Raw genomic sequence first — 26469 nt, 5'->3', positions numbered from 1 at the left:
TAACACACCTCTCTCAGTAACTAGTAGAAGAAGCAAACAGAAGTTTAGTAAAGCTATAGAAGATTGGAGTAACGCAATTAACCAATTTGTCCTGACTGACAGCTATAAAATGCTGCACCAGACAACTGCAGATTGCCCATTCCTTCCAGTTGGCCACAGAATGTTGATCAAAATGGGCCATATGCTGAGCCTTATGTAGCAAGTCTCAAAAAATTTCAAAGAATTAAAATCCTTCAGAGCAAGTTCTCAAAATGAAAGGATAGATATGATCAGTAGATGCAGAAAAAGCATTTGATAAAATTCAGCAGCTGTTTCACTGTTTAATTTTTTTTAAAGGAACAAATTTCTAACAAATTAGGAATAGAAGCTGCTTTCCTTACTCTGATAAAAGGTATCTAGAAAAAAATAGTAGACAAGACATCAGTCTTAATTGTGACATCAAGAGCTTTCTGCCAGAGATGAGGAAAGCAAGAAGACTGCTCTCACTTCTCTTCAATGTTGTACTGAAAGTCCTAGCTAGGTCAGTAAGGCAGAAAAAGAAATAAAAAGTGTAATGATTGAAAAGAAAGATACAAAACTGTTTATTTACAGACACAATTATGATGTAGAAAATCTAACAAAGATGCAGATATAAACATAAGAATCAAACAAAAATTTTTTAAAGATTTCATTTTTATTAGCATTTTAAAAATCAAGTACATAGGAATGAATCTAATGCAAGCTGTATAGAACAGAAGAATATAAAATATCATTGTAAGAAGTTAGAGAAGACCTAAGTAAATGGCATGATGTGCTAATAAGTTCATTGATTGGAATGAGCAGATAATCTATAAAGTAAATGTAATCCCAATCAGAATATCAGCAGGGTTTTCTTTATTTTTTTAATGGAAATTGACCAGCTGATTAACATTTATATGGAAACCCACTTGGATAGATAGCCCGGGCAGTCTTGGAAAACAAAGCTGGAGGACTTGTACTACCCAATTGGAAGACTTCACAAGCACTTCATAAAAAAGGATATCCAATGGCCAGTAATAAACAGCTGAAAAAATGCTCAGCGTCATTAATCATCAGGGAAATACAAATTAAAACCACAATGAGGTGATGCTACAGCAGATTAGACACAGAATGGCTCATTCAAAAAGCTGATCATGCCTAGTGTTGGGAAGGAAGCAGAATAAGAACACTTAGACATTGCTGATGGGGTTGGAAAATGTTCCAGCCATTTTGGAGAACTATTTGGAAGTATCTACTGAAGTTGAATATTCATATATCATATGAGCAAGCAGTTTCACTCTCAGGTATATCTCAACCGAAGTGTGTACATGCATTCATCAAAAGACATGTATGAAAAAAAAAAAAAAAGACATGTATGAGGTTGTTAACAATCTTGGGTTGCTTGAAACCCCAGAAGTTGGCAAGATTAGTCTAATATGTGTCAGAATAATGGTTAACCTTTAGGAGGTCACAGGAGGCTTTCTGGGTTATAAGTACTAGGTAACTAGTACTTATGAAAAATGGAAAAAATATGAATTCCATCATATTTTCTACATAGACAATTTTGCCATCTGCGACTAAAGACAGTTTTAATTCTTCCTTTATAATCTAGATGCCTTTTATTCCTTTTTCTTTCCTTATTGTACTGGCTAGAAACTACAGTACAATATTGAATAGAAATGATGGAAGCAGATATCCCTGTCTTGTTACTGGTCTTAGGCCAGGGGTCAGTAGAGTTTTACTTAAAGGCCTAACAGTAAATATTTTAGACTCTGTGGGTCACAGGTCTCTGTTGCAACTATTCAACTCTGCCATTGTACCTTGAAATTAGCCATAAGTCAATACATAAATAAATAAGCGTGCCTATATTTTAGTCAAAATAGGCAAGAGGGTCATAGTTTGCTGATACCTATCTTAGGGGGAAGGCATTCAGTCTTTTACCATTAAGTGTACCATTAGCTCCAGGTTTTGTTGATGGCCTTAAGCTCCCTTCTATTCCTTGGTTGCTGAGAGGTTTTTTTGTTTGTTTTTGTTTTTTAGTCAGGAATTAGATGCCAGATTTTGTCAAATGCCATTTCTGCATCAACTGAGATGATCATGTGTTTTTTTTCCTTCATTCTGTCCATTTGGTATATTTCATTCATTGATTTTCATGTGTTGAACTATCCTTGAATTCCAAAAATAAATCCCACTTGGTCATGGCGTATGATCCTTTTAATATGCTACTGAATTTGGTTTGCTAGTATTTTGTTGAGGATTTTTACATCATTGTTCATAAGGGATATTTCTCTGTAGTTTTGTTTTCTTACAGTGTCTCTGTCTGGCTTTGGTATCAGAGTAGTGTTGGCCCCATAGAATGCGTTAGGAAGTGTTTCCTCCTCTTCAATTTTTGGAAAAGTTTTGAGGAGGATTGGTGTTATTTCTTCTTTAAATGTTTGGTAGAATTCACCTGTGAAGCCATCCATTCCAGGGCTTTTCTTTGTTGGGGGGTTTTTGATTACTGATTCAATCTTCTTACTAGTTAAAGGTCTGTTCAGATTTCCTATTCCTTCATAATTCAGCCTTGATAGGTTTTGTGTTTCTAGGAGTTTGTCTATTTCATCTGGGTTATCCAATTTACTGGTGAACAGTTATTCATAGTACTCTCTTATAATCCTTTTTATTTTTGTAGAATCAATAGTAATACCCCTACTTTCTCATCTTAGTAATTTGAGTTTTCTCTCCTTTTCTTAGTCTTTCTAGCTAAAGGTTTATCAATTTTGTTCATCTTTTCAAAGAACCAACTTTTGGTTTTACTGATTTTTCTCTGTTTTCTATTCTTTATTTTGTTTATCTCTGTTCTAATCTTTATTATTTCCTTCCTTCTGTTAGCTTTTGGGTTTAATTTGTTTTTCTTTTTCTAGTTCCTTAAGATGTAAAGTTAGTTGGTTTGTTGATTTGAGTTCTTTCTTATTTCTGAACATTTAAGAGTTTATAGCTATAAATTTTCCCCCAACACTGCTTTTGCTGTGTCCCATAAGTTTTAGTTTTAGTATGTTGTGTTTTAATTTTCAATTGTCTTTTTTTTTTTATCTAATCCGGGGGCCAGAGTTTCTTTTTTTTTTTTTTTTTTAACTGAGTCTTTTAATTTATTTAGTTGCACTGGGTCTTAGTTGTGGCGGGCAGGCTCCTTAGTTGCAGCTCGCAGGCTCCTTAGTTGTGGCATGCGATCTCTTAGTTGCGCACGCATGTGGGATCTAGTTCCCTGACCAGGGATCGAACCCGGGCCCCCTGCATTGGGAGCGTGGAGTCTTATCCACTGCACCACCAGGCAAGTCCCTCAATTGTCTTTAATTATTTTCTAATTTTCCTTGTGACTTCTTTGATCTTCCAGTTGTTTAAGGTGATTTATTTTTTAAAAAGTAGTAAACCAACCTTGTATTCCTGGGATAGACTCCACTTGGTTATGACGTATTATCCTTTTTCTGTCTTGTTGATTTGCTAAAATTTTGTTTAGAATTTTTGCATCTATGTTTATGAGGATATTGGTCTGCGGTTTTCTTTATGTCTTTAGCAGGATTTGGTATCAGGGTAATGTTGACCTCACAGAATGAGTTAGTAAGAAGTCTCTCTTCTTGGGCTTCCCTGGTGGCGCAGTGGTTGAGAATCTGCCTGCTAATGCAGGGGACACGGGTTCGAGCCCTGGTCTGGGAAGATCCCACATGCCACGGAGCAGCTGGGCCCGTGAGCCACAATTACTGAGCCTGCACGTCTGAAGCCTGTGCTCCTCAACAAGAGAGGTCGCGATAGTAAGAGGCCCACGCACCGCGATGAAGAGTGGCCCCTGCTCGCCGCAACTAGAGAAAGCCCTCGCACAGAAACGAAGACCCAAAACAGCCAAAAATAAATAAATAAAAATAAATTAAAAAAAAAAAAAAAGTCTCTCTTCTTTATTTTTCTGGAAAAGTTTATGTACAATCGGTATTATTTCCTACTTAAATGTTTGGTAGAATTCCCCGGTGAAGCCACCTGGGTCTGGGGGTTTCTTTGTGGGAAAGTTTTTAATGACAAATCCAATTTCTTTAGTAACTCTGGGGTTATTCAGGTTATCTGTTTCTTCTTGAGTGAGCTTTGGTTGTTTGAGTCTTTCAAGGAATCTGTCCATTTCATCTGAGTTGTTGAATTTATTGCCATAAAGTTGATCATAATATTCCCTTATTATCTTTTAGATATTTGTAGAATCTGAAATGTTGTCTCTGCTCTGATCCCTGATATTGCAGTTTGTATATTCTCTCTTGTTTCCTGATTAATCTAGCTAAAGGTTTATCAAATTTACCTTCTCAATGAACCAGTTTTAAATTTTATTTATTTATTTATTTATTTTTGGCTGCATTGGGTCTTCATTGCTGCACACAGGCTTTCTCTAGTTGTGGCAAGCAGGGGCTACTCTTTGTTGCGGTGTGCGGGCTTCTCATTGCGGCGGCTTCTCTTGTTGCAGAGCACATGCTCTAGGCACGCAGGCTCAGTAGTTGTGGCACGTGGGCTCAGTAGTTGTGGCTCGCAGACTCTAGAGCACAGGCTCAGGAGCTGTGGTGCACAGGCTTAGTTGCTCCACAGAATGTGGGATCTTCCCAGACCAGGGCTTGAACCCATGTCCCCCGTGCTGGCAGGCGGATTCTTAACCACTGCACCACCAGGGAAGTCCCTAATTTTATTTATTTTCTTTATTGCTTTTGTTTTTCTGTTTCATTGATCTGTACTCTGGTCTTTTTATTTTCTTTCTTCTGCTTACCTTGGGTTTTATTTGCTCTTCTTTAGTTTCTTAAGGTAGAAGTTGTTGTCTTGATTTGAAGGTTTTTTCTGCTATAGATGCTTATTGCTAGAAATTTCCGCCAAAGTACTTACTACTTTAGTGGTATCCCACAAACTTTGATATATGGTATATTCTTTTTCATTCAGTTCAAAATACTTACTAATTTAATTTCCCTTTTGATTTCTTCTTTGACCCATGGGTCATATAGAAGTATGTTATTTAGTTTCCAAACACTTAAGGATTTTCCAGAGATCTTTCTGTTATTGATTTCTAACTTCAATCCATTGTGGTCAGAGAACATACTCTCTGTAACTTGAATCTCTTTAAAATTTTTCGAGACTCATTTTGTGGCCCAGAACATGGTATATAATTTTTAAAAATACTCTTCTGCTGTTGTTGGAAACAATGTTCTTTAAATGTCAGTTAGACCCTGTTGGTTGAGAGTGTTGTCATCGTGTTCTGTACCTTCAGCTACTTTGTGTCCTTGCTCTGTCAGCTGTTGAGTGAGGGGTTATTGGAATGTGTTGACTTGAAGTTGTGGATTTTCTGTCTCCTTGCAGTGCTAATAGTTTCTGCTTTGTGTATTTTGAAACTGTTATTAGGTACATAAATGTTAAGGATGAGAAATTGACCTCTGTCATTATGAAATGACCTTCTTTATCCCTGATGATATTCTTTGCTCTGAAGTCTCCTTTGTCTGATACACCCACTCTGGCTTTATTTTGATTACATTTAGCATGGTGTATATTTTTCTAGTGTGTTTCTGATAGGTAGCATATAGCTGAGTATTACCATATTGCTCTTTTTTAAGTTATTTTCCTAACGATTACTCTAGGGATTACAATGTACATCTTATCAGAGTTTACTTAAGGTTTTTCTGACTTAATTTGGTAAAATATAGCTCCAGTGTAGCCCCATTTCCTCGCTCTTCCTTTGTGCTGTGATTGTCAATATATATTAGATTTGTGTTATAAACCCAATAGTACAGTGTTATAATTATTCCTTTATACAGTGCTATTTTTTAAAAAACCTAAAAGAAGAGCAGTAATGAGGGCAGCTTCTGGTGAGAGAGCCACAGACTTACTGTTCTTACCGGAAGTTTTAGTCCCTTTTCATGAATAATGCTTCTTAATTTATTTCCTTTGATTGATTTCCAGAGTCCTGAAATGATTATTTTTGACCGGTTTGTCCAGTTCCATGTTTTTTTTAGGAGAGGATTTGTCGGCCTCTGCTCCACCACAGCTGGAGTCTCCTAGCGTGCTTCCTTTTGGGATTCTTCTTTATTTCCTGACCCTTTTTCAGTAAGCAGCAACAAATTCTCCCAGAATTGTGTGTCCCTGTGGGTTGAAGAGAGTAGAGTGAGAATGAATGGCCAGATAAAAATAGCTTGGTCCTTCCCAGCTCCTTTGAAATAGTAGACGGTCTGTAGAAAGTAGGAGAAAGGAAGTTCCCTCCTTGGGCCGTGTGCCGTGTCCACGGGGAGCGTGCTGGTGTCTGCCCATACGGCCCGGGCGCCGGTGCTGCACCCTCCCCAGGCCACTGCTTGGAAGCTGTAAAGGCAGCCTTCATCCCCGGGAGAGATTGGCCCCAGAGACCCAGGTTCCTTTTGATGCTTCTTGGTCACTGCATGCTGGGAGGGGCCGGGGAAGAAAGCAGCTCCTACACACAACCCCTCCTCCCCTGGTCTGTCTGAGGGTGCGGGTGGAACGTTACTGCTGTGGATACTCCCCTCCCTTTTTAAGGAGGTCTTCAGTCTCTCTCGGGAAGACGCTACAAGTGCCACTTTCCCCATCCTCCCTTCTCTCTCTCCCCTTCCACCTTCCTAGCATCCTCTCTTTGGGATTGGAGTTAGTGCTGGGATGGGGGAGGGCAGAACGGGAAGGTTAGGAAAGCTAGGGGCTCTGCCAGTGGATAGGGTACAGTTGAAAGAATGCATTCAGGATCCCTGAACCTCAGAGCAAAGCTTAGAGTTGGTTTGATTTCCTCTGCTGTATCTGGAGTCTCAGGCCACAGGGACGGCTTCCCAGAGTTAAAAATAAAAAAGGTGCAGGCAGTAGATAAGGGTTTTGATCTGAATCAGATCTAGGTTGGAAGTCTAAATTTTTTTGTTTTACATTGTCACTTTGCATGGAAACTAAGTTCCCATACAGAAAGATCTTATTGTTTGTAAATATCACTGTGTTCCAGGGGTTTAAAATACTTGAACAAAGGGAAAAAGAATGGCCAGATTTGTGGTCCCACCCGTTCTTTATGTGGACTTGCATACACTCACAGGTTCTCTCCAGTGAAGCGATTAAAGCTGCTAGTCTAATTGTCCTCTGACCTGATGACACGCCGTCTCCATCCAGAAAGCTTGCAGCAGCTGAGCAAGGTCACTTGTCCACCAGGCGCCCCTGGGAGCAGAGCGCGCGCAGCTCAGGCCGTGCTCTGCACGGCAGTCACAGTGGAGTGCGAGGACTGCTTCCTGTTTTCAGGGATTCCTCTTAGTGCCAAACATAGCAGCTGGGAAACAACGTTTTCCCAGAATCACGATGTACTTCTTGTGTTCTGTTTAAACATGATTTGACAGCAACTGTTAACCTCTATTTCCAGAAATGTCAGGGCTATAATTTTTATATTAATTGCTTAGTAACATTGAGATAAATTAGTTTGATCATTGTTTTAGTGTGAGGTAGGTGACGCTACTCAGTCAGGTTTCCCCCTGTGACACCAGTTAGGTTTTCCTACGCAGGTGAGAGGGTGTGGGAATCACACACAGCTCTGGTTCTTAAACACTGATTCTCGCCTTTCTGATTGGGAACGTCTTTCAGAGCCACATTCGGGGTCCATACATTCGGGAAGATGTTCAGTAGAGCTGACCTTCCAGCTGCCGGGTGGAGCTGTGGTCAGTACACAGAAGCAACAGCCTCTCAGATATGCCTGCTGTGACGTCACCAACAGGATGGGCTTGTGCAAGTGCAGAGGTGGGAGGGGTCCACGGAGTTTCCACAGTTTCTGCGGAGTCACAGACTCTGTGACTCAGGGTCCTGCTCCTCTGCCCTTCCTTCTTCCCGTGTAACTCCCATGAGGACAGAGAGAAGCCTGCTGAGTGTGGTCGACGGTTTGGTCACCAGCGCTCTTAGTTAGCTTTAAGATACTTGTCTCAGGAGTGTATTTGCTTAGATAAAGTTTGAAGTGCTTCATCGGAATCAGCATCCAAAATTCCATTCTCAGAAGTTGGAGAAAGTCAGACTTGAGACGGCCCCTAGAAATCGTGAAGATGGGGCTTCCATTCCATAGGGAGGAAGCTGCAAGCCAGCAGGGTGCTTGCAGCCTGAGCTCTTGCTGTAGGGTCTCCCGACACCCAGCCCCAGGCTCTTCCTACCAAGCTGTCCTGCTTCCCCAGCAGTGCCCCAGACTCCAGTAAGTTTCCAGTAAGTAGGTCTTTTTATTATATGAGTAATGCCGAGAAATAGAAGATAAATCAGAAAAGTAACATTTTCAAGAGCTGCTTAATTATTTTGCTAAAAGCAGAATCATTAAATTGTCTGGGTCACATAATCTTTATGTATCATCTGTGGTAGCATGCATAGTCTTTACTCCCTTACATCGTGAGAAGCCTTTTTTTTCTTCTTGTGCTTCATTGACTTTGGATGGGTTGCCAGCATAACGATGTGAAGTCCACAGAGGAGTTGAGATTTGACGGGTTAATTTCATTACGTACATAATGCTCTGGGTTTTCACAAATGAGTTTAGCCTGAGGTCATTCGGGAAATTCAGGGTGACCTCTTCATTTGTAGAAGCAGGTTATTTGTGAAGATGCTCCATTGCTGCCTCATGGTACACATATAACTATGGAAAGGGTAATTAACCATTAGATTCTGTAGGGAAGAGGAAAGAGAACCTGGTTTCCTTTCCATTTGGGCTCTTCAGACCCAGGAGAAAGGAGGCTGGTCTGTAATCTCCTGCTATGTAACAGGCACCACACCAAGAGTGGGTGACTTACAGTAAGCGTGGCGTTGACTTGGCTCATACACGTACGGTGGGTAGGGCACAGCAGGCGCGGTTCACCTCTGCTCCATCGCAGGCTCCCGCCCTCACGCCTCCTCTGGTGGTTGAGACTGTCACTGGTGCTGTGACCGGAAACCTCCGTGCAACCTCTCCCTGTGGCCAGGGCTTCCTCACAGCGTGCTGGCCGCGATCCAAGGGCAAAGGTCCCAAGAGAGGGACAGGTACCGGCCCCTTGCCTTTCATGACCTGGGGGCAGAGGCCTGCCTGGCTCCAGGGGAGGGAAGTAGACCCCACCTCCTGATGGGCAGTGAGGCTCTGAAGAGGATGCAGGGCAGAAATACCATCAGGCTGTTTCTCAAGAGTCCAGGTTGCCACAGAGATGGCTTTGTCTTATTTAAGGAAGTAGAGACGCTAATAATGTGACGTGAACCTGGCAGAACCTGGTAATGATTTTTAAAAACACTGGCTCACAGGTGAGAGGGAGCCTGGGTGGAGCAGTGACAGTCAGTGAAGAGGTGAAGGATTCCCGCTGTGCAAGCAGAGGTGCCCTGGGGTTCGCTGGAGCCCACCCTGGGTGTCCAGCAGACAGCACCTCCCGTAAGTCACTGGCCTGGGGCGGGTTCTGCCATGGTTTAACCCTGCACTGCATTCAGTTATAAAACTCCAAAACACCAGGAATAAGAGGAAAAGATTAAAAACTGAGAGAGCCTGTGTAGTACCTAAATCTGAATGTGTTTGTGGCTTTGGGATGCCCTTTTTTTTTTAAACAAATGTATTGAGGTAGAATTGACATATGTTATTACTACATATATTTTTTCTTCCAGTTTTATTGAGGTAGAATTGACATACGGCACTGTATAGATTTAAGGTGTAGAGCATAATGATTTGACTTACGTACGTCATGAAACGATGACCACAATAAATTCAGTGAACGTCCATCATCTTGTATAGATATAAAGTAAAAGGGAAAAATATTTTTGTGTTGAGAACTCTTAGGACTTACTCTCTCAACTTTCATATATAACATACAGCAATGTTAATTCTATTTATCATGTTTATGTTCCGTCCCTAGTATTTATTTATCTTGAAACTGGAAGTTTGTACCCTCCAATTCCCCCTCCCCCACCCTTACCTCTGGTGACCACAAATCTGATCTGTTTTTCTGTGTGTTTGTTCGTTTTTGAAGTATAGTAGACCCACAGCACTGTGATGCATAGCAGTGGTTTGGAGTTTCTGTACAGTACAAAATGGACACTACTGCTGCACATATTTACATTTTACAACTTGATGAAACACACCTGTGAAACCGTCCCCATGTGAGATGAGCATCTCCACCTCCTCGGAAGCTTCCTCAGGCGCCTTTGCATGCCGGTCGTCCTGCTGTCCCTGCAGGGTTTGCATTTTTTATAATTTTGTATAAATGGAATCATAGTGTGTGCAATTTGGGGAGGGGTCTGGCTTCTCTCACTGAGCATAATTATTTTGAGATTCATTTATATTGTTGTATATATCAATAATTCATTTCCTTTTATTCCTGAAGAGTAGTCCGTTTTATGAATATGTCATAATTTGTTATCCATTTGGCTGTTGGTGGACATTTGTCTGGTTCCAGTTGTTGCTTGTTGTGAGGAAAGCTCCCGTGAACATTTGGTGCAGGCGTTTGTAGAGGCATCTGAAAGTGGTTGGCTGGGTCATGTGGTCGGTATAGGTGTAACTCTTTAAGAAGCTGCCAGACTGTCTTCCCAAGTGGCTACACCCCCTCTGCTCCCCCACGTGCACAAGGGCCCTCATTCCTTCCTGTCCTGGCCAGTCGGCCTCTGTCCTCTCGTAGGTGTATGGTTTTGGTTTTGCAGGTGCCTGTGAACTAATGGTGTTGGGTGTCTTTCCATGTGCTTATTTGTGATACATTCATGTACCTTCTTGGTGAAGTGTCCGTCACAAGGTCATTGAATACAAGGAGGGATGTAATGCCATCTAGAGCATGACCTTTGCCCTCAAGGAACTTCCAACATTATTTTTGAAACATAATATTTCCAGGCCTTTTAAAATTATGCCTTTTCCTAGGCATAAGACCGCCTTTTGTATGACTCAGATTTGTGATCACAAGCGTGCACTACTGTGCCACGAAGGCTCCAGGCATGAGCGGCCTTCAGACTTCTACCGACACCGTATCCCTCCTCATGGCCCTCAACTCTCTCTCTCTGGCTGCATCCTAACATGTTTTATACCAAGAAACCAACTTGTATGCAAAAGAAAACCAGAAAAGTAAGGAGCCAGGGGTTCAGGAGCCCAGCGCCACGCACAGGGCCCCAGCGGGACGGACAAGGGGGAGTCACGCTCCTCCACCAGGGGTCCAGAGAGAAGCGTTTTCCCACTTCCCTCTGCTTGTTGCCCTCAAGGGCAGGTAAGTAAACCATCGAGCTGGGACTTTGGAGAGAAGTACAAGAGGGTGGTGCCACAGCTGTCTGTGTTCCCTATTTTAGATGTTTTGCCATTTTCCCTCTGCCAGAACGGTACCTGGTAGGTGTAGAAACAAATCCACTGACAGATTTGAAAGCAGCAGTTCCTGCTGGAGGCAGTGAAGTGAGTTCATCTTGAGGTGAGCGTGCTGTGTTGAGCGGCTCTGTCCTGGGATCATTTCCTCCCCTCACGGCCCCTTCACGTGCGGGCTGCCTGGCCCCTGGGCATCCTGGTGTCCTGGGTCAGACAGACGCGTTCCCTGCAATTTCAGAAACGGGAAGACTTGTCCGTGGTCCTCCCAGGCTAGGCTCTCCTTCTGTCTCAGTGCCTCCAAAGGTGTTCTGAGGGCTGGGAGGGTGGCGGTGTGTCCCCACGGGCACCCTCCCTGCCGGGGTCCCAGCAGTGCTGTGTCCACGCTTTTGCTCTGACGGATTAATACTGTGCTGCAGTCTCTGTGTGGTAGTTTCCTTTTCTGCATAAATTACATTTTTCAAGTGTAAGGTGTTTGAACGAGTCTAGGTGCACTCTGTGTCTGTCCTTTATGCTTTATAAAGTGTTGTCTTATTTTCAGCAGCCCTCATGTTTAGAAACTGAAACTTTTTTTTTTTAAAGCCCATTGCTACACTGAAGCTTTCAGATCCTCAGGCCTTTTTTCCTGGATTTTCTCTCCTTCCCTTCAGAGTGCTCTTAAGACAGCTCTGGAGCAGCCTCTGCGGAGGGCCTTGCAAGCAGCCCAGGGTTCTGCTCGGCACTTAGTGGAGAACAGCCGCTCGTGGAGCTGCAGCCCGAGCAGAGAACCGGTTGCTTGGTGCTGTTCGGGCCGTAGGCACTGTGGTCCCACGACAGAGACAGGCCGCTCACGGAGCTGTCAGTTTTCATGTCCGGCGCAAATAGGGGTCCCCAGGGGCTGGGTGTTGACTAGAGGAGAGGGACTCAGACCCAGCGGGGCCTCCCTGGACTGTGCCCGTCTGTGTCATGGAAGGCGGTCAGCACTGCCTCGGGAGGCCGGATGAGGGGCCGAGCGAGACCTGCGAGCTCTAGCCGGCACTTTATTAAATCCTCGTAATTGGGTCTTTTCCCCATTTTGTGTATGAGAAAGTTGAGACTCCTCCAAGTTAAACTGTGTGCCCACAGCCCTGTACCTTGTAAGGAGTGGCCCCAGGTCCCTGGGACCCTAAACCCATGATGCCTCCTACTCTGCAGAGAGGGAGCCTTCAGCTCGGTAGAAGGCATCAACTGAGACATAAGCCGGGGGAGAGTGAGCCTTGAGAGCTGCCGCAGGAGCTCCAGCTAGACTGAGGGCCCTTCCTCGGAGAAGGCCTTTGAACAGGGGCTCCCACGAGTCGGAGCTGCTCGTGTCGGGCGGCCCTCGAGGCCGCAGCGCCCGGAGTGCCCTGCATCCATGTTTCAGAGCCTGAGTACAAGACTGGTGACCTCGGTCCCAAGAATACCCTGAAAGAGGCCGTCCTGGGCAGTTGGGGAGCGCTCCTTCTCCTCCTCAAACGCTTCCCTGGGCCGCTGGGGCTGGGGCCAGCCACCCTTCTCCCTCTATGCCCAAGCTCCCCCGGAGCACACACAGGGAAGGTGCAGCTGGGAGTACTGTGTCTCCTTCGGTTGAAATTGCATTTTAGTGAGGAATAACCCTGCCAGAGCTAGACGCAGTCTAGAAAAGGCAGAGTTAGTTCCTAAGCTGCTAATAAAACTGCTCAGATTTGCCCAGTGCTCGTGACTTAACTGACCTCACCAGGGGCTCTTGCCGACCGTCCCTGCCTGGTGGCCGTTTCCTGAATTTTCAGACAGCAGACCTCATGGGTCCTGTGTGGTCCAACACAAAAAGTTTCCTTTAGGAGGGGTTTATGGGAAATGTGGGGACATCAATCCAGTCCCTTAGAGTGACATGAAGTGTCCCCTCAAAATAGGTTCGTTTGACTAAAAAGAGCTATTACAGCACATTAAGCCTGTGGTGCATGGTTCTACCTTGGACTCTGTGGAGCTTCAGCGTAGTTGGAGCTGCTTCCTGGATATGTGCTCGCACCCTGAGCACGTCAGGCAGTGTCACTGCAGGTCAGTGCGGCCCCTTCCCTCCCAGGACACTGGACAGCCATCCCCGGGATGGGCGGTGGGTCAGGTCCCTTTTGAGTTAGCAGAGTGCTTGGTGTGTCCTGGTGGTAAAGGAAGCAGACTGATACCCTACCTTTAACTGTTTGTTTTTAAGAAATTAAAAAATTTTAGAGCAGGACCATAGTAAATTCCCATAAAATGCACTCGTGAGTCATTGCACGTGAGCTGTAACTTCTTCAGTAAACACTTGTGGGTAAGTTAGTTGCTCGTGAGGCCTACCTGGTGTACAGACTTACTGAGCATAAGCTACTTCCGAACATCAGACAATTTTTAAAATTGTAGTAAAATACACATAATATAAAACGTACCATCTTAGCCATTTTTACGTCTACAGTTGAGTGGCATTAAGTACATTCGCATTGTTGCGTGTCCGTCAGCACCTTCTAGTTCCAGAACTTCTCATCCAGAACTGGGCCCCAGCCCCTGACAACCACACATCTGCTTTCTGTCTCTGGATTTCACTATTTTGGGTGTTTCATATAAATGGAGTTATATAATTTGTGGCCTTTGTGTCTCACTTTCACTCAGCGTAATGTTTCCAGATTCATCCACTTTGTAGCATGTATCGTTCCTTTCTGTGGCTCGAAAACACCCCATCATGGGGATGCTGCCCGTTTTGTTTATCCATTTTCTGGTTGGTAGACGTTTGTGTTGCTTTCACCTTCGGACTCCTGTGCTGCTGTGGGCACTCGTGTGGGGGATTTGTGTCCATGCCATCTTCAGGTCTTCTCGGTTTGTCCCCAAGGAGTGGCCTCACTGGGGCACACAGTGATTCTACGTGTAAGTGACCAGGAATCGTCACACTGCTCCGCAGCAGCTGCGCTGTCTTACGTTCCCAGCAGCAAGTACAGGACCTCTGGTTTCTCCACATCCTCACCAGCCTCTGTTGTTTCCAGTTTTCCGAGTACTGTTCATCCTGGCGGCGTGAGGTGGTAGCTCAGCCTAGTTCTGATTTGCAATTCCCTGGTGACCAACAGCGTTGAGCATCTTCTCTTGTGCTGCTGGCCATTGTCCGTCGACTTTGGAGAAATGTCTGTTCAGATCCTCTGCCCATTTTCATATTGGGGCCATTGGGTTGTTTGTCTGTCATTGAGTTGTAGGTTTGTTTGGTTTTCATGGAAATTTTCAAATACACACTAAAGCTGTGAGAATAGTAAAAGGACACTCAGTACACCGCCCAGGCCCAGGTGGTCAGCGCACAGTCCTTGCTCTCCCACCCCTGCCTGGTGGTCCCAGCCATTTAATGTCACCACGTATTTGGACAGAAGTCAGACTTCCCAATTGAATCATGGTCAGTTTTACTGTTGATTTGCTTGACTTAAGATCCAAATAAGGTTCACACGTTGCGTTTGGATAATATGCCTCTTTTAAGTCTGTTTTAATCTTAAAACTCCCATCCCTCTTTTTGTTTCCTTTCAGTTTGTCTTTGGAAGGAACTGTGTCCTGTGGAGCGTCTGCATTTTAGGTTTGGTGTTGACAGCCCTGCAGTGCTGTCCCTGGTATAAACTGGTAGTAGATTCGAGGCTGGATCTGATTCCAGCTCAGATTTCCGGCAGAAGCCCCTCATGTGGAGTTGTGTCCGTCCGTCCAGGTAGAGGGGAAGGGGGCCGGCTCGCTACCGCTGCTGATCGCGGTCGCCCAACAGTGCTGGTCTCGCTCCGTCTGTCCCAGGAATTCCTCTTTTCAGACAGGCTCCTCCATCGGCTGTTTGGTTGCCTTATGTCCAGTCTGGTCAGGAAGGTTCCGTCCAGTGCTTGATCCTGGCTTGGTTCCCCAGTGCACAGGGTCCTGAGTGAGGTCCAGCAGGCCCGGCCAGGCCTCGTGCTGGGATGTCCCGTCCATCACGTTTCCAGCTGCCTTTGGTCTTCGGGTCGGTGGTCCTGCCTCCTGGCTGCACACTCAGGGCATCTGGGGAACTTTACAGAGAATGGTGCCCAGACTGGCCGGATCAGCCTCTCCGGCGGATGGCTGAGAGGTGTCACCTTGAAAAGGTTTTGCCCGTGATTCTGAGGCCCTTATTGGAACCCTCCCCCCACAGGGCACAAGATGCAGGCCTGTCTCCGAGGTCGCTGGCCCCCTGGGCTGCCTGCCCTGGCGTCCTTCCTTCCTTCCTCCCACTTTACACACGTCCTGACATGGACACCGCGACGAGCGGGCCTCAGACTCTCCCCAGACCCCTGCCACCTCCCCCCTCCTCTCCTCTCCCCTCCCCTGACCTGGAGCAGAGCCTGGCTCAACTTCAAACAGGAGACAGCGTGGAGGCCCCAGGCAGCACCTCAGATGTGCGGCCAGCGCGGGCACCCCGGCACCAGCAGGGTGCTGCGTGTTCCTCCCGGGGCCTCTGGGGCCTCCTGCTAACAGTCCCTCCCGGAGCGCTAAAACCGGCCTCCTGGTGGCTTTTCCCTCTCTTCTAGGCACTGCATCCCCCCCCCCCTCAACCAGATTCCCTAACACCCTCCAAACCCTGCCCCTCGGCCCAGGGCTGAGGCCTCGAGGCCCCGTGGACAGGGGTTTGTCTGTGGCTCTGTCCTGCCTCCCGAAGGCGGGCGGTGTACTCGGTCACGGTCACGGTCATGGGGGGATCCCACCACGGCGGCTGAGACGGCAGAGGAAGTGGTGCCGTTAGTGTTGCAGAGATGAATCATGGGTTTTGGCCCTTTGCCTTATGCCCCCAAAAATGGCATTTCCTTAAATAGATCAGAACCTTAACAACTATGTGGTATTTGGGGGTGCATTTTATGGCCCTTAATTAAACTTCAGACACATTAAAACATTTTAAGTTTTAGGTTTTAGGTTTTATGACCTATTTTTAATCTTTTTTTGTGGAGATTTGTGTAACTTCTTGGCTCTCAGACTCCAGCCCTCAACCCTCGATGCACAGAGGCGGGACTCACCTGCCGCCACAGGCAGGGACAGGCCGCATCTAAGGGCGCAGGAGCGGGGAGGGCACATGTCCCAGCTCGGGGAGCTGCCCGCCGAGGGCAGCGGGGGCCAGGGGAGTCTGAGCTCTGGTGAGATGAAGAGGGCAGCTGAGGGCCCTGTGCACAGGCCACAGCTATCTGCCTACAGATCACCGTCGGCCCTTCCTGGATGGAAGGAAAATGGGGTGAAGCACCTCATTTGAGTCTGTGCTCAAAAGCTTTTTTTTTTTAAGTAAATTTATTTATTTATTTATTTATTTATTTTTTGGCTGCGTTGGGTCTTTGCTGCTGTGCGCGGGCTTTCTCTAGTTGCGGCGAGAGGGGGCTACTGTTGCAGTGCGCGGGCTTCTCATTGTGGTGGCTTCTCTTTATTGCGGAGCACTGGCTCTAGGCGCGTGGGCTTCAGTAGTTGTGGCTCGCGGGCTCTAGAACCACAGGCTCAGTAGTTGTGGTGCACGGGCTTAGTTGCTCCGCGGCATGTGGGATCTTCCCGGACCAGGGCTCAAACCCGTGTCCCCTGCATTGGGAGGTGGATTCTTAACCGCTGCGCCACCAGGGAAGTCCCTCAAGGCTTTTTTGAATTTTTGCTCTGGCCCATCCCGTAACCCTCTTGTTTTTGTCCAAACTTAGACTTATCTTGTGCAGTAGCAAAGCCCTGAAGACACCTGAAAGCTAAATGCGAAATCTGAATTCATTAATTAGCAACTTGTATTATAATTACTATGTGTCTCTATTTTAAAAGAAAACTGTTTCATTCTTAGAGAGCTTGGCGTTGCCTGTGAACAGTGAGAAGAAAGTCCTCCCGTTAGTGTGCATGTTCCCCTCAAAAAGCACCAGTTTTGGCTCTACGAGTATTTTTTGTAAAGGGGTCAGCCGGCCACCTGCAGAGCTGTGGTGTCAGGGCCCATAGGGTGGAAGGTCCTTGACCCTGCAGCTGCTTCAGAGAGAAACGCACTGGAAGACGGGTCTCATAGTCAAGGACCTTCCTCTTCACTGGAAGTACCACTTTCTGAAAACAGAAATTCCATTTCTAGACAACTTTGTGAAGGAAATACGTGAAGGGGTCTATCTGTGAGAGTTGCGAGGCTGTGCAGATGATGTGCCCTGTGCTGTGGTGTGTGGCGCTCCTCCTCTGGCGACCTGCTCACTGTGACCCATGGCGCCCCGAGTGCTGCCTTGTTCAGCGGGCTTTCTGGCAGCACTGATGCTGTTGACCCCTCCCAGTTCTGACGCTTCTTCCTTTGGCTTCTGGTTTGTCCCGCCTGTTGGGCCTTCCCCTGTGTCCCGTTGAAGGCGGTTCTCCTCTGCCTGACGCTTATACTGAGGGGCTTGGTCTGAGGCCTCCCTCCTGCGCACTGTCCGCTCCGGCCACCCCCGGCGACCCCCCTACACTGCGTCCCCAGCTGCAGACCCTCGTGTCAGCACCAGGCACCTCCCTGGGTGCCACAGACTTAATTGTTGGGAGTACCTCCCCCCAGTGAGCCATGCATCACTGGAGGGCCCTGCTGTCCAGTTCTGCCGGCACAGACTGCAGGCTCTCTCCTTCCTCACAGCCAGTCATTCCCCAAGTCCAGTTTGCTTTTCTCCGGAGCCTCTGTAGCCCTCACTTCCCCTCCCGACCCGCCACCCTGATGTCGCCTGCTCCCAGCTCAGCCCCAGATGGCTCATACCCGGGCCCCTGCCTGCAGGCCTGAGGGTGTCTCGCTGGGGGTCAGCACTCTGGCTCCCTCCAAGGCCAAGGTCTCCTGCACCACCCTGGAGGGCTGCGGCTCTGGTGTCCTCACAGGCCTGCAGAGACGGTCCCTGCACGTCCCCGTGGCGTTTGAGTTGCTTTGCGATGAGCAGTCGTAGCGCCGCCATCCCTCCCGCCTTGGGTGTTGAATGATTTTGCAGGAGCTTGTTATCTGCGCTCTTCTTCAGGAAACCGGATGGGGTGGGGCCCGGGTCCCCTGCCCACTGCTGCTCACCCCTGGGGCCTAGAGCTCCCTGTGGTCCCTGTTTGGGCACAGTCGGTAGTGGGAGGGGGTGGCTCCCGTGGGAACGGCCATTTCTCTGGCAATTTCATACAGTTTTTGTACCTTTCCGCGCATTTATTTCTTTCTATGGATCCTGTCCCTTTATTAATACGCTGTGACAGCCGTGGGGACCAGAGCACAGACAGGAGGCTGGGAACATCCCACCTTCCCTGTGCTTTTCAGCTTTGGAGAGAGCCTTGCTGTCTCCGTGCTTTTCTGTGTGCCGTCTGTGTTATTTCATAGTATCAATAGTTTGATTTTTCAGCCCCGAACATGAAAAACACTGAAGTAGATGGTGAGATGGGAGCAGAGGGTGCAGGCCTCCCCGCATCCCCGCCCACCCCTGTGTCAGGGCCTGGCTGCTTCCCCAGCATCTTTGGATGGGTCGGGGCCGCACTGGCCGGGCCCCTCCATCTCGCAGGGGGCAGGGCAGTGGTCTGGGTTTTGGTTGCTTTGATTTGGAAGTTGGTCATCGTTGTCTTGGGGCCCCAGGCCCGCTGTCTCCCCGGGGTGCCTCATTCACGAGGTGCTGCTCTGACTGCGGGGTCCAGGCTGGGGGTCTGGTCTGTTTGGAGGAAGCTGGATGGCCGGGTTCCCACAGCTGGAAGCTGGGGCACAGCCGCTTTCTCTGGTGCCGGGGCTTTTGCCTTAGGCCGGTGAGGCCAGGCACGTAGGCGGCTCCGCCAGATCAGGCCTGGTGGCAGGAAGTAGAGATTTGTTTTCCTCCAGGCGTGCATGTGACCCGCGGGCAGGGGTCGGAGCCTCAGCTACACTCAGCCCCGTGCGGAGCTGTGACACGTCGTGAAGAAGCTCCTTCCCTGCTGCCCACGCTGTCCTGGCTCTTTTGTCAGGGCGTTTGGCCCTGATGACTGGGAGGAATAATCCCACAGGAATCATCTGCGACCTGAGCCTCCTCATGGAAAAACGCTTCTGGGGTTTATGAGAATTAAAGCGACACACGGCCCGGAGGATGCTGGGGACCAGGGTTCCCGGCCCTGTCCTCCCAGCCACCATCCCCACACCTTGGACAGGTGACTTCCTTCCCTGGTCCTAGCTTCCTCTCAGGTGGGGCTGAAGCGCCCCCGCTGGCTGCTTCCTGAGATCCCGATGACATCAAAGGGGCAGGTTAGCCATGGCCGTAACTGTGGTTGTTGCCAGAGCAGAGGCCTGTGAGGGCAGCCAGCCTGTCGGGGCGGTGTCTTCATGGTCACAAGTGTGGGGACCAGTGAGGCAGGGGCTGCCCAGGCCTCATCTTAGGGGGGCGGTGATGTCACTGAGTGGCTGGCACTGCCCTTAGGTGGCCGCGTCAGACAGCCCACGGCCACCACACCTTACCGCCACCTTTCCCTGGGGCTGTCAGCAGATTTGCGCCCCTTTGCACCTTAACCTGATCACTTTCTTCACCACAGTTTATGGACAAGCCCTCCAGGCCAGATTGGCGGCCACTAGGGAGTGACCTCTGGGATCACTGCCCCCAGAGCTGCTGCCCTTCAGAGGGTCATGGTTGAGCAGTCCCCAGAGGGCAGCGTCCTGGGTGCCTGCAGTCAGGGCTAGATGCTTCCTTTTGGTGACAGAGTTTGTGTCCACACTACCTGCTGCTTTTGTCAGGAGAGCCCCACCCGCCCTTTGTCCCTGGGCCCTACTTGGTGTCAGGACCTAATGGTTTGTAAGGGGGTCAGGCGGGCAGGCTTTGTAGAACTCCCTACGGAGGTGAATAGCGTTGTTGTTCTTTGGCCGCTGCTCCCGGGGAGTGCGGACTACCGCCTGGAGCACAGTCACCCAGGAAGCGGACTCGTGCATTTGAAGGCTGCATGAAACAGCAGTAAGACATGAAGCAGGAGGTGCTGGGGGTTGGGGTGCTCTCTTTTTCAGTTTGTGGCATTTTCATAAAGCGTGTGAATTTCCAAATTTCATTGTGGAGTTTCAGCTTCAAAAGGATTCTTGCAAATAAAGGTAAAGGCTACTTTCTAGCTGAATTGCTTTATCATATAATAAAATACTCTGAATGACGTGTTTCTTCTGTAGTTGTGAACAGTTTAATTTGAATATGGAGTAGGTGCCCCTTCAAAGAGTCGAGGTGGTTCTCGGAGATGCACTGTGGGAGCCCCACCCACCCCCCACGTCATTGGCGCGGAGTGCAGGCTGGCAGCTGGTCCTCAGAGTGCAGGGCTTGTGATGCCCTGCAAATGTTGGGGAGGAGGCTGGACCACAGCTCTTCCTAACACAGCGCTGCTGCTCCCCGGTGCCCCAGAGGCGGAGCCCCCAGCCCCCAGGGCTGTGTCCTCCCAGGCCAGGGTTTGGGTGGCTCAAATTTCTGCTGCTGTGGTTGCAGCGATCTGGTGTGCAGGGTGGGGGCTGGTCACTGACACCAGCTGGTCCTGGGCCCGGCCCCCAGCCCCCCAGCCTGCCGTGCTTCCTGCAGAGGCTCAGCGTGCTGGGCCTGGGGGCCTCCGCCCCCCTCGGCCATCTCCTGAGAAGCCCGCGGTGTGTGTTGCTCACGTGTTTTCTTTCTTTTCCTGCAGAATATCGACATCACCAACTTTAGCAGCAGCTGGAACGACGGGCTGGCCTTCTGTGCTCTCCTGCACACGTACTTGCCCGCCCACATTCCCTACCAGGAGCTCAACAGCCAAGATAAGGTGAGGCCATGGAGGGCAGGTGGGCGAGGAGGGGAGAGAGCCCTCCATGGTGGTGGGGGGGGTGGCAAGCTGCTGGCTCCTCGCACACCCCAGTGGCCTCTCTGGGTAACGACATTGAGGGTCAGGGCTTCTTGAGGAGAGTGGTCTGGGCAGCGCCACCCACACCAGGCCACCTTCCCCACGTCCAGCCATGACCGGCTCACGGTGCAGCCCTGCCCAGACGGGCACTGGGAGAGGACCCAGGCCCAAGCCCTCTGGTGTGCACCCCCATTGGCCCCTCCTGTCCTTCAGATGACCTTTGAAGACCCCCACGGGGAGGAAACAGTTTCACAGGTGTTGCTTATTAGCTTTGGGGGTGCTGGGCGGCTCAGAGCTGATGTGTGAAAAGTGACCCTCCTGTGCGGAGAGGAAAGAACAAGTGTGTGGGGGTCACTCCGCAGCTGGTCACCAGAGGGGCGGGGCGGCGGGCACGGGTGTGGACTGGGCTGGTCGGGCCGCCCTCCCCGGCCCCGCTCATGCACCCGTCACACGGTTTCTTTTCCAGCGGAGGAACTTCACCCTGGCCTTCCAGGCTGCCGAGAGTGTCGGCATCAAGTCCACACTGGTGAGCCCCCGTCCCCTGAGGAGAGACCCCTGGGAGGCCTGGTGACCAGGAGGCTGCTGGGTGGGGACCGGGGCCCCTGCGGGCTCTGCACCAGCCGCAAGGACGTCCTGCGGGTGGGGTGCAGATGGTCCCCTGCCGGCGCTCTTTATGCCTCCCGTCAAGTGTCCCAAGGAAGCGCCCTGAGTGGGGGGTGGTCACGTTTCGCTGTCAAAAGCACATGCCAGCAGATCTGCCTCGGGTGTCAAAGTAGAGGCAGAGGAGGGCAGGGCAAGGCCCCAGAGTGCTTCTCAAGGGCGGGAAGGGAGGCAGAGGAGCCCTGGGGTCAGGGCTGTGCTCTGGGCTGCAGTAGCTCAGGACAGACGTGTTTCCATGGGGGCTCCTGCCTCGTCACCAAGTCTGACTTCCAGGGAGAAAATACCTCATCCAAATGCAAAGCCAGAGACTTCCACACCCAGAGACGCTGATGAAATTAACGTGACGGGGGTGTTGCACAGCTCGGGGGTCCACAGAGTGAAGGACCCCACAGGGCCAGGTCAGGAACGCCCAGTGCCACCTCCCACCCCGAGGATACCCATCACCCTGCCTTGTGACAGCCGATAGCTTTGAAGACATATTTGCACTCATCTTTACCCTGCAAGAGTGTTTTTGTAGAGTTCCATAAATATGTCTTCTGAATTCACAGAAATACGTGTTTCTGAGTGGCTTCTATTCAATCGTATATAAAGAGAGAGAAGTTACAGTCGTTGAAATATTTCTCATTATCTGGATATTTTACACCATGTGTAAAATTCTGATATATAAGCAGGCAGTTTCCCCACCCTGAAAACTTTCTGTTGAGATTCTTACACTGAACATACATGTGTTCTTTCTCCCCATCCCATTGGCTCTGGTGCTCATTTGTGTCGCGCACCCATGGGACCCCTGGGAGCAGTGCCCTGCAAGGACAGCGGGTCTTTCTTGGGGGCCTCCCGGGCATGTCTCAGAGCCCAGGGTCCCCCGCCCACTTCCTGGCAGCATCAGCTGATGTCTCCCCGACCACGGGGGCCACATAGGACACAGAGAACTGTGGCTTCCGGGGCTTCAGGGGGTCGCCCACCGTGGGGCAGGCTGTGCCTGGTGGGAAGGACACTCAGAGGTGACACCGGAGGGGTTAGCGAGGAGAGGCAGGGGTGGGGAGGAGGGCCCAACTCCCCCTCCCCCAGAGGAGACCAGCCCCTTCCAGCCTTGAGGGGCAGCCCTGGGCAGGGCGGGAGGCTTGGACATTGCCTATGCCCAGGGCGAGGAGCTTCCTGGGTACTTGGCCGCTGACCTGTGCAGTGAGACTCGGACAGAAGTCCCATGAGGGAGGCCGCCACCTCCAGAGCCCTTGGTACTGTGGCTGGGAGGCAACCAGGGCTCTAACCAGCCTCTTCTCCTCTGTCAGGACATTAACGAGATGGTTGGGACCGAGCGGCCGGACTGGCAGAACGTGATGCTCTACGTGACGGCCATCTACAAGTACTTTGAGACCTGAGCACCCGAGGCCCCACGGTCACCCCGGACCCAGCGCCCTTCACTCTGCCCCTGGCCGCCCCGCAGCGTGTGAGCCCCGCCCCCGGCAGGCGGGGGACTCGGCCTGTGTGGCCCGCGCTTGGGCCAGGCTCTTCCACCTGGCCTCTGCGGCCAGGGCCCCACGCACACGCTGACCTGCTGGAGAGATTGGGGAACCATTAGCACTGGGGCGGGAGGAAAGGCTCACTCACAGTCCAACCTAGGGAAGGGGACTCGTGCGCGGGCAGCTCCCTAGGTTGTGAAAGCTTCTTGCAGCACCTCAACTGCTCGCCCCTGAGAACCGGGGCAGGGTGGGGGGAATGGGTACCTGATAGGCCCCTGCTCCCCTCCTGTGTGACAGGGCATCCTCGCCGGCGATACGGACCGTGCCCCCCGTCCTCAGGCTCTGCCAATCTCCAGCTCCAGGGGCTCAGAAACCCAGCACCAACCTCAGGGTTCCAGACAAAGGAATCTTTCCTAAGGAGTTCTCTTTTTTTTCTTATGAGCAATACTGGGGGGAAATGGCTCTTGTTCTCTTAGTACCAAAGTTAAATTGTTTTGGTAAGTGTAACGATAAAACAAAATCCGGACATAAGGTGATGAAAGCCAGAACCGACGTTGCAAGAAACAGGAGGAAAAGCTGAACAAGTCAAGGGGCCCGGATGGTGTGATTTCAGTCCCTGAGTCGCTCGGAAGTGACCCTTCTGGCTGGGGTGGAAGAAAGTGCCTTAGCTCTGCAGGCGAGGCTGCCGCCGCCATCCAGATGACAACCCTCAGCCCTTCTTGGGAACAGGGAGCCGCTGTTGGTTCAAACAGTTTCGAGACCTGCACTTCCAGAACACAAATAAGCAGGAGGAAGAGCAGCCATTGCCCCCACAGAATGCGAGGCGGGGGCTCGGGGAGGCCGCCCAGCCAGCCTGGAGGCTGCGGCTCCATGCGTGAGCAGGAGGTTCAAGACCAGGGGTCGGACGAGTCGACAGCCCAGGGCAGAGGGCGGCTGTGAGACAGGCTGTACGTGCAGCCCGCTGGCCCAGGTCACTGGCTGCCACCCCCGGGGAGGCTCCTGGTGAAACGCCTGTTTTCAGCTGCAGAGCAGCGCCCAGCCCAGAGCACACAGGAGACCCCTCCTCCCTGACAGGCTCTGTCCTTGCATCTGCTGCCCTGTTGGGCACCTGTGCTGTCAGCTGAGTGACTGTCAGGGGAGAGTCGTTGCTTTTCAGTGTCTCTCCACTTGGTTTTTCTCTCATCTGCCCTTATGGCGGCCTGTGTGCCTGATCTGCGGCCACGTTTTTGCCTATTTATTATGTTGAGGTGGCTGTTTTGGCCAGTGGAGACTTTCCTGGGTCTGCAGTTCACACCGCTGTCCCTGGTGGCTCCTGCTGCAGGCCCTGGGGGTGGGGGGGGTCACCGGTGTCCTCTGGAGGAGCATGGCCACTGCTGAGGGGCTGGTGTTGCCCAGCCTCGGGCCCCGGGGTTGGTGACGGGGCAGAGGGGGCTGCAGGGAGGGCTTCCTGGGTGCCCAGCCACCTCTCTGACAACACGCCGTGTGGCCGGGCTGCCCACGATTTCCACATGGATTCACAACTGAGAAGGTTCCAGAAGCAAGACATTTTGCTTTTCCTGGTAGGATCCTTGTACTGTTGGCTTTAAGGGGTGACCCTGGACGGTCCTGTGTTCCTAGAAGTGGTGCTGTGATGTGCTTCGGGTCCAGTGGCAGTTGCTGTGAAGTCTCCAGGAAGACATCCTGCCTCCTCCCTTCAAGCACAAGCTTTACTGCAAAAGGACCAGTGTTGGTTTTCTCTCGACCACAAGCTTCTGCTGACTGATGATACTGTTAAGTTTTTGTTCTATTAAATGTTCTTGAATGTATTAAAATTGTCGTGACACATCAGGCTTGGGCTTTTCTGGGTCGCTGTAAACAGGACCCTCGCCACCTCCGGGGACTGGCTGTGGCAGGGAGGGCGCCTGAGCCCACAGGCCAGGAGACGTCGCCGGGGGGCCTGAGTGGGGTGGGGCAGGGGAGGCTTTGGCCATCTGCCTGCATCTGGGGTGGGATGGCCCAGGTGAGCCATGCGGCCTGGGCGGCCTTGTGACCGCGGAGGTTCTGTAATGGGCACCAGGCCCCAGAAGCACCGCCTGAGCTGCCCCCACACCCCCCACCTGTGGCCCAGACATGTGCTGCTCTGGGTTGGGGAGGGTGCCTTGAGGTTTTCTGGGTTTTTTTAGAAATGTGTCTTCTTGGAGATAATTTTGAGAATGTATAAAATTATAGAGAAAAAAAATCAATAATTATACCACTCACAGGCACCCAACCAATCAAGCCTTTCTTCCTGGGCATCTTGTGTGGAATGACAGTGACTCCACACAGCACAGCCGGGAACAGCACTGCACCTCATCACGTTGCACGTGACACAGGTCACGTGCAGAGGCCGTGGCGTCCTCTCCTGTTCACACTGGCAGACCTGGGCGCTCCTCCCAGGCCTGCGACCCCCTCCCCAGGATCAGGGTTTCATCTGGTAACTGATTCGCTCCCCGGGAGGCCCAGAGCCGCCAGCTGAGTGGAGGTGTGTGTGTCCAAGAGCGGTGGCCTGGCTTCCGGAGCGCAGGACGGGGCACGGCTCCGGCTTCTCCCCACTCAGCAGCTGTGTGGCCAGGGCTATGTGGCCGGGGCCAAAGACGCTGAGCTCCCTCCCTTGGCTGCTGCAGGGAGGTCGTCCAGCCAAGGCCACAGGCTCTGAGACACAGGCCTGTGGGCCCTGCATGTGGCGGCAGGAGTGGGGGACCCCACCCGGGACCCTGGGCAGTGGGGGAAGCGCTGCTGTTTTAGCTGCTGCCCCGCAGGGTGGGGTCCCTCCCCAGAACACTTCTGCCTGCTGTGCCAGCTGCCTCAGGAGCAGACCGACTCCTCACCTCCAGAGCCTCTCCGGCGTGGCTGGGCAGACTGGGGAGCGTCCTCTTGGGCTTGGGGAGGCCTGGCTTCCCTCCCACAGCACAGCACTCCTGCGGCCCAGGGTTGGCCAGGTTCTGTCTGAGGTGGTCCCTTAGTGGGGGACAGGGACAGACATCAGGACTCTGGTGCCTGCAGGCCCCGTGCTGTGTCGGGGTGAGGGGCGGTTTCTCGTCAGGCCCCAGGTTGCTGGGATAGTGCTGGCCAGGGTGCCAGCCCCAGCAGGCCAGGACTTCACTGGGCTGCCCTGGTCATTGGTGCAGGAGGCAGCATGGGTGCACAGAGGACAGGGCTCCACGCTCCCTGGGCTCGACCCGCCCCCTTGGCGGGGAGTACTTGGGAGAGCAGGCTGGGTGTGGAGGAAGGGCCAGGAGCTGGGGGGCTTGTGGGGAGGGGCAGAGGGTGACTGGACATGGCCTGCAGTCTGTGCCACCCCAGCTGTGCCAGGCCCAG

At 50.8% G+C, this 26469-nt stretch overlaps 1 protein-coding gene across 6 annotated transcripts in view; it reads left to right on the top strand.

The window, feature by feature from the left end:
* Positions 1-24960, top strand: part of SPECC1L (sperm antigen with calponin homology and coiled-coil domains 1 like) — a 121257-nt gene extending 96297 nt beyond the window's left edge. For all 6 annotated transcript variants that reach the window (XM_082354151.1, XM_082354146.1, XM_082354147.1 and 3 more), the window contains 3 exons: positions 20819-20935; positions 21480-21539; positions 22963-24960. In XM_082354151.1, coding sequence (XP_082210277.1) covers positions 20819-20935; positions 21480-21539; positions 22963-23052 — 267 coding nt within the window. In that variant the 3' untranslated portion in view covers positions 23053-24960. The remainder of the gene's footprint in view (positions 1-20818; positions 20936-21479; positions 21540-22962) is intronic.
* The last annotated feature ends 1509 nt before the right edge of the window (positions 24961-26469 follow it).

The sequence above is a fragment of the Balaenoptera borealis genome (genome assembly GCF_965194805.1).
Source record: "Balaenoptera borealis genome assembly, chromosome: 14".
Classification (NCBI taxonomy): Eukaryota; Metazoa; Chordata; class Mammalia; order Artiodactyla; family Balaenopteridae; genus Balaenoptera; species Balaenoptera borealis.
This window is presented reverse-complemented; position numbering and strand designations above follow the sequence as displayed.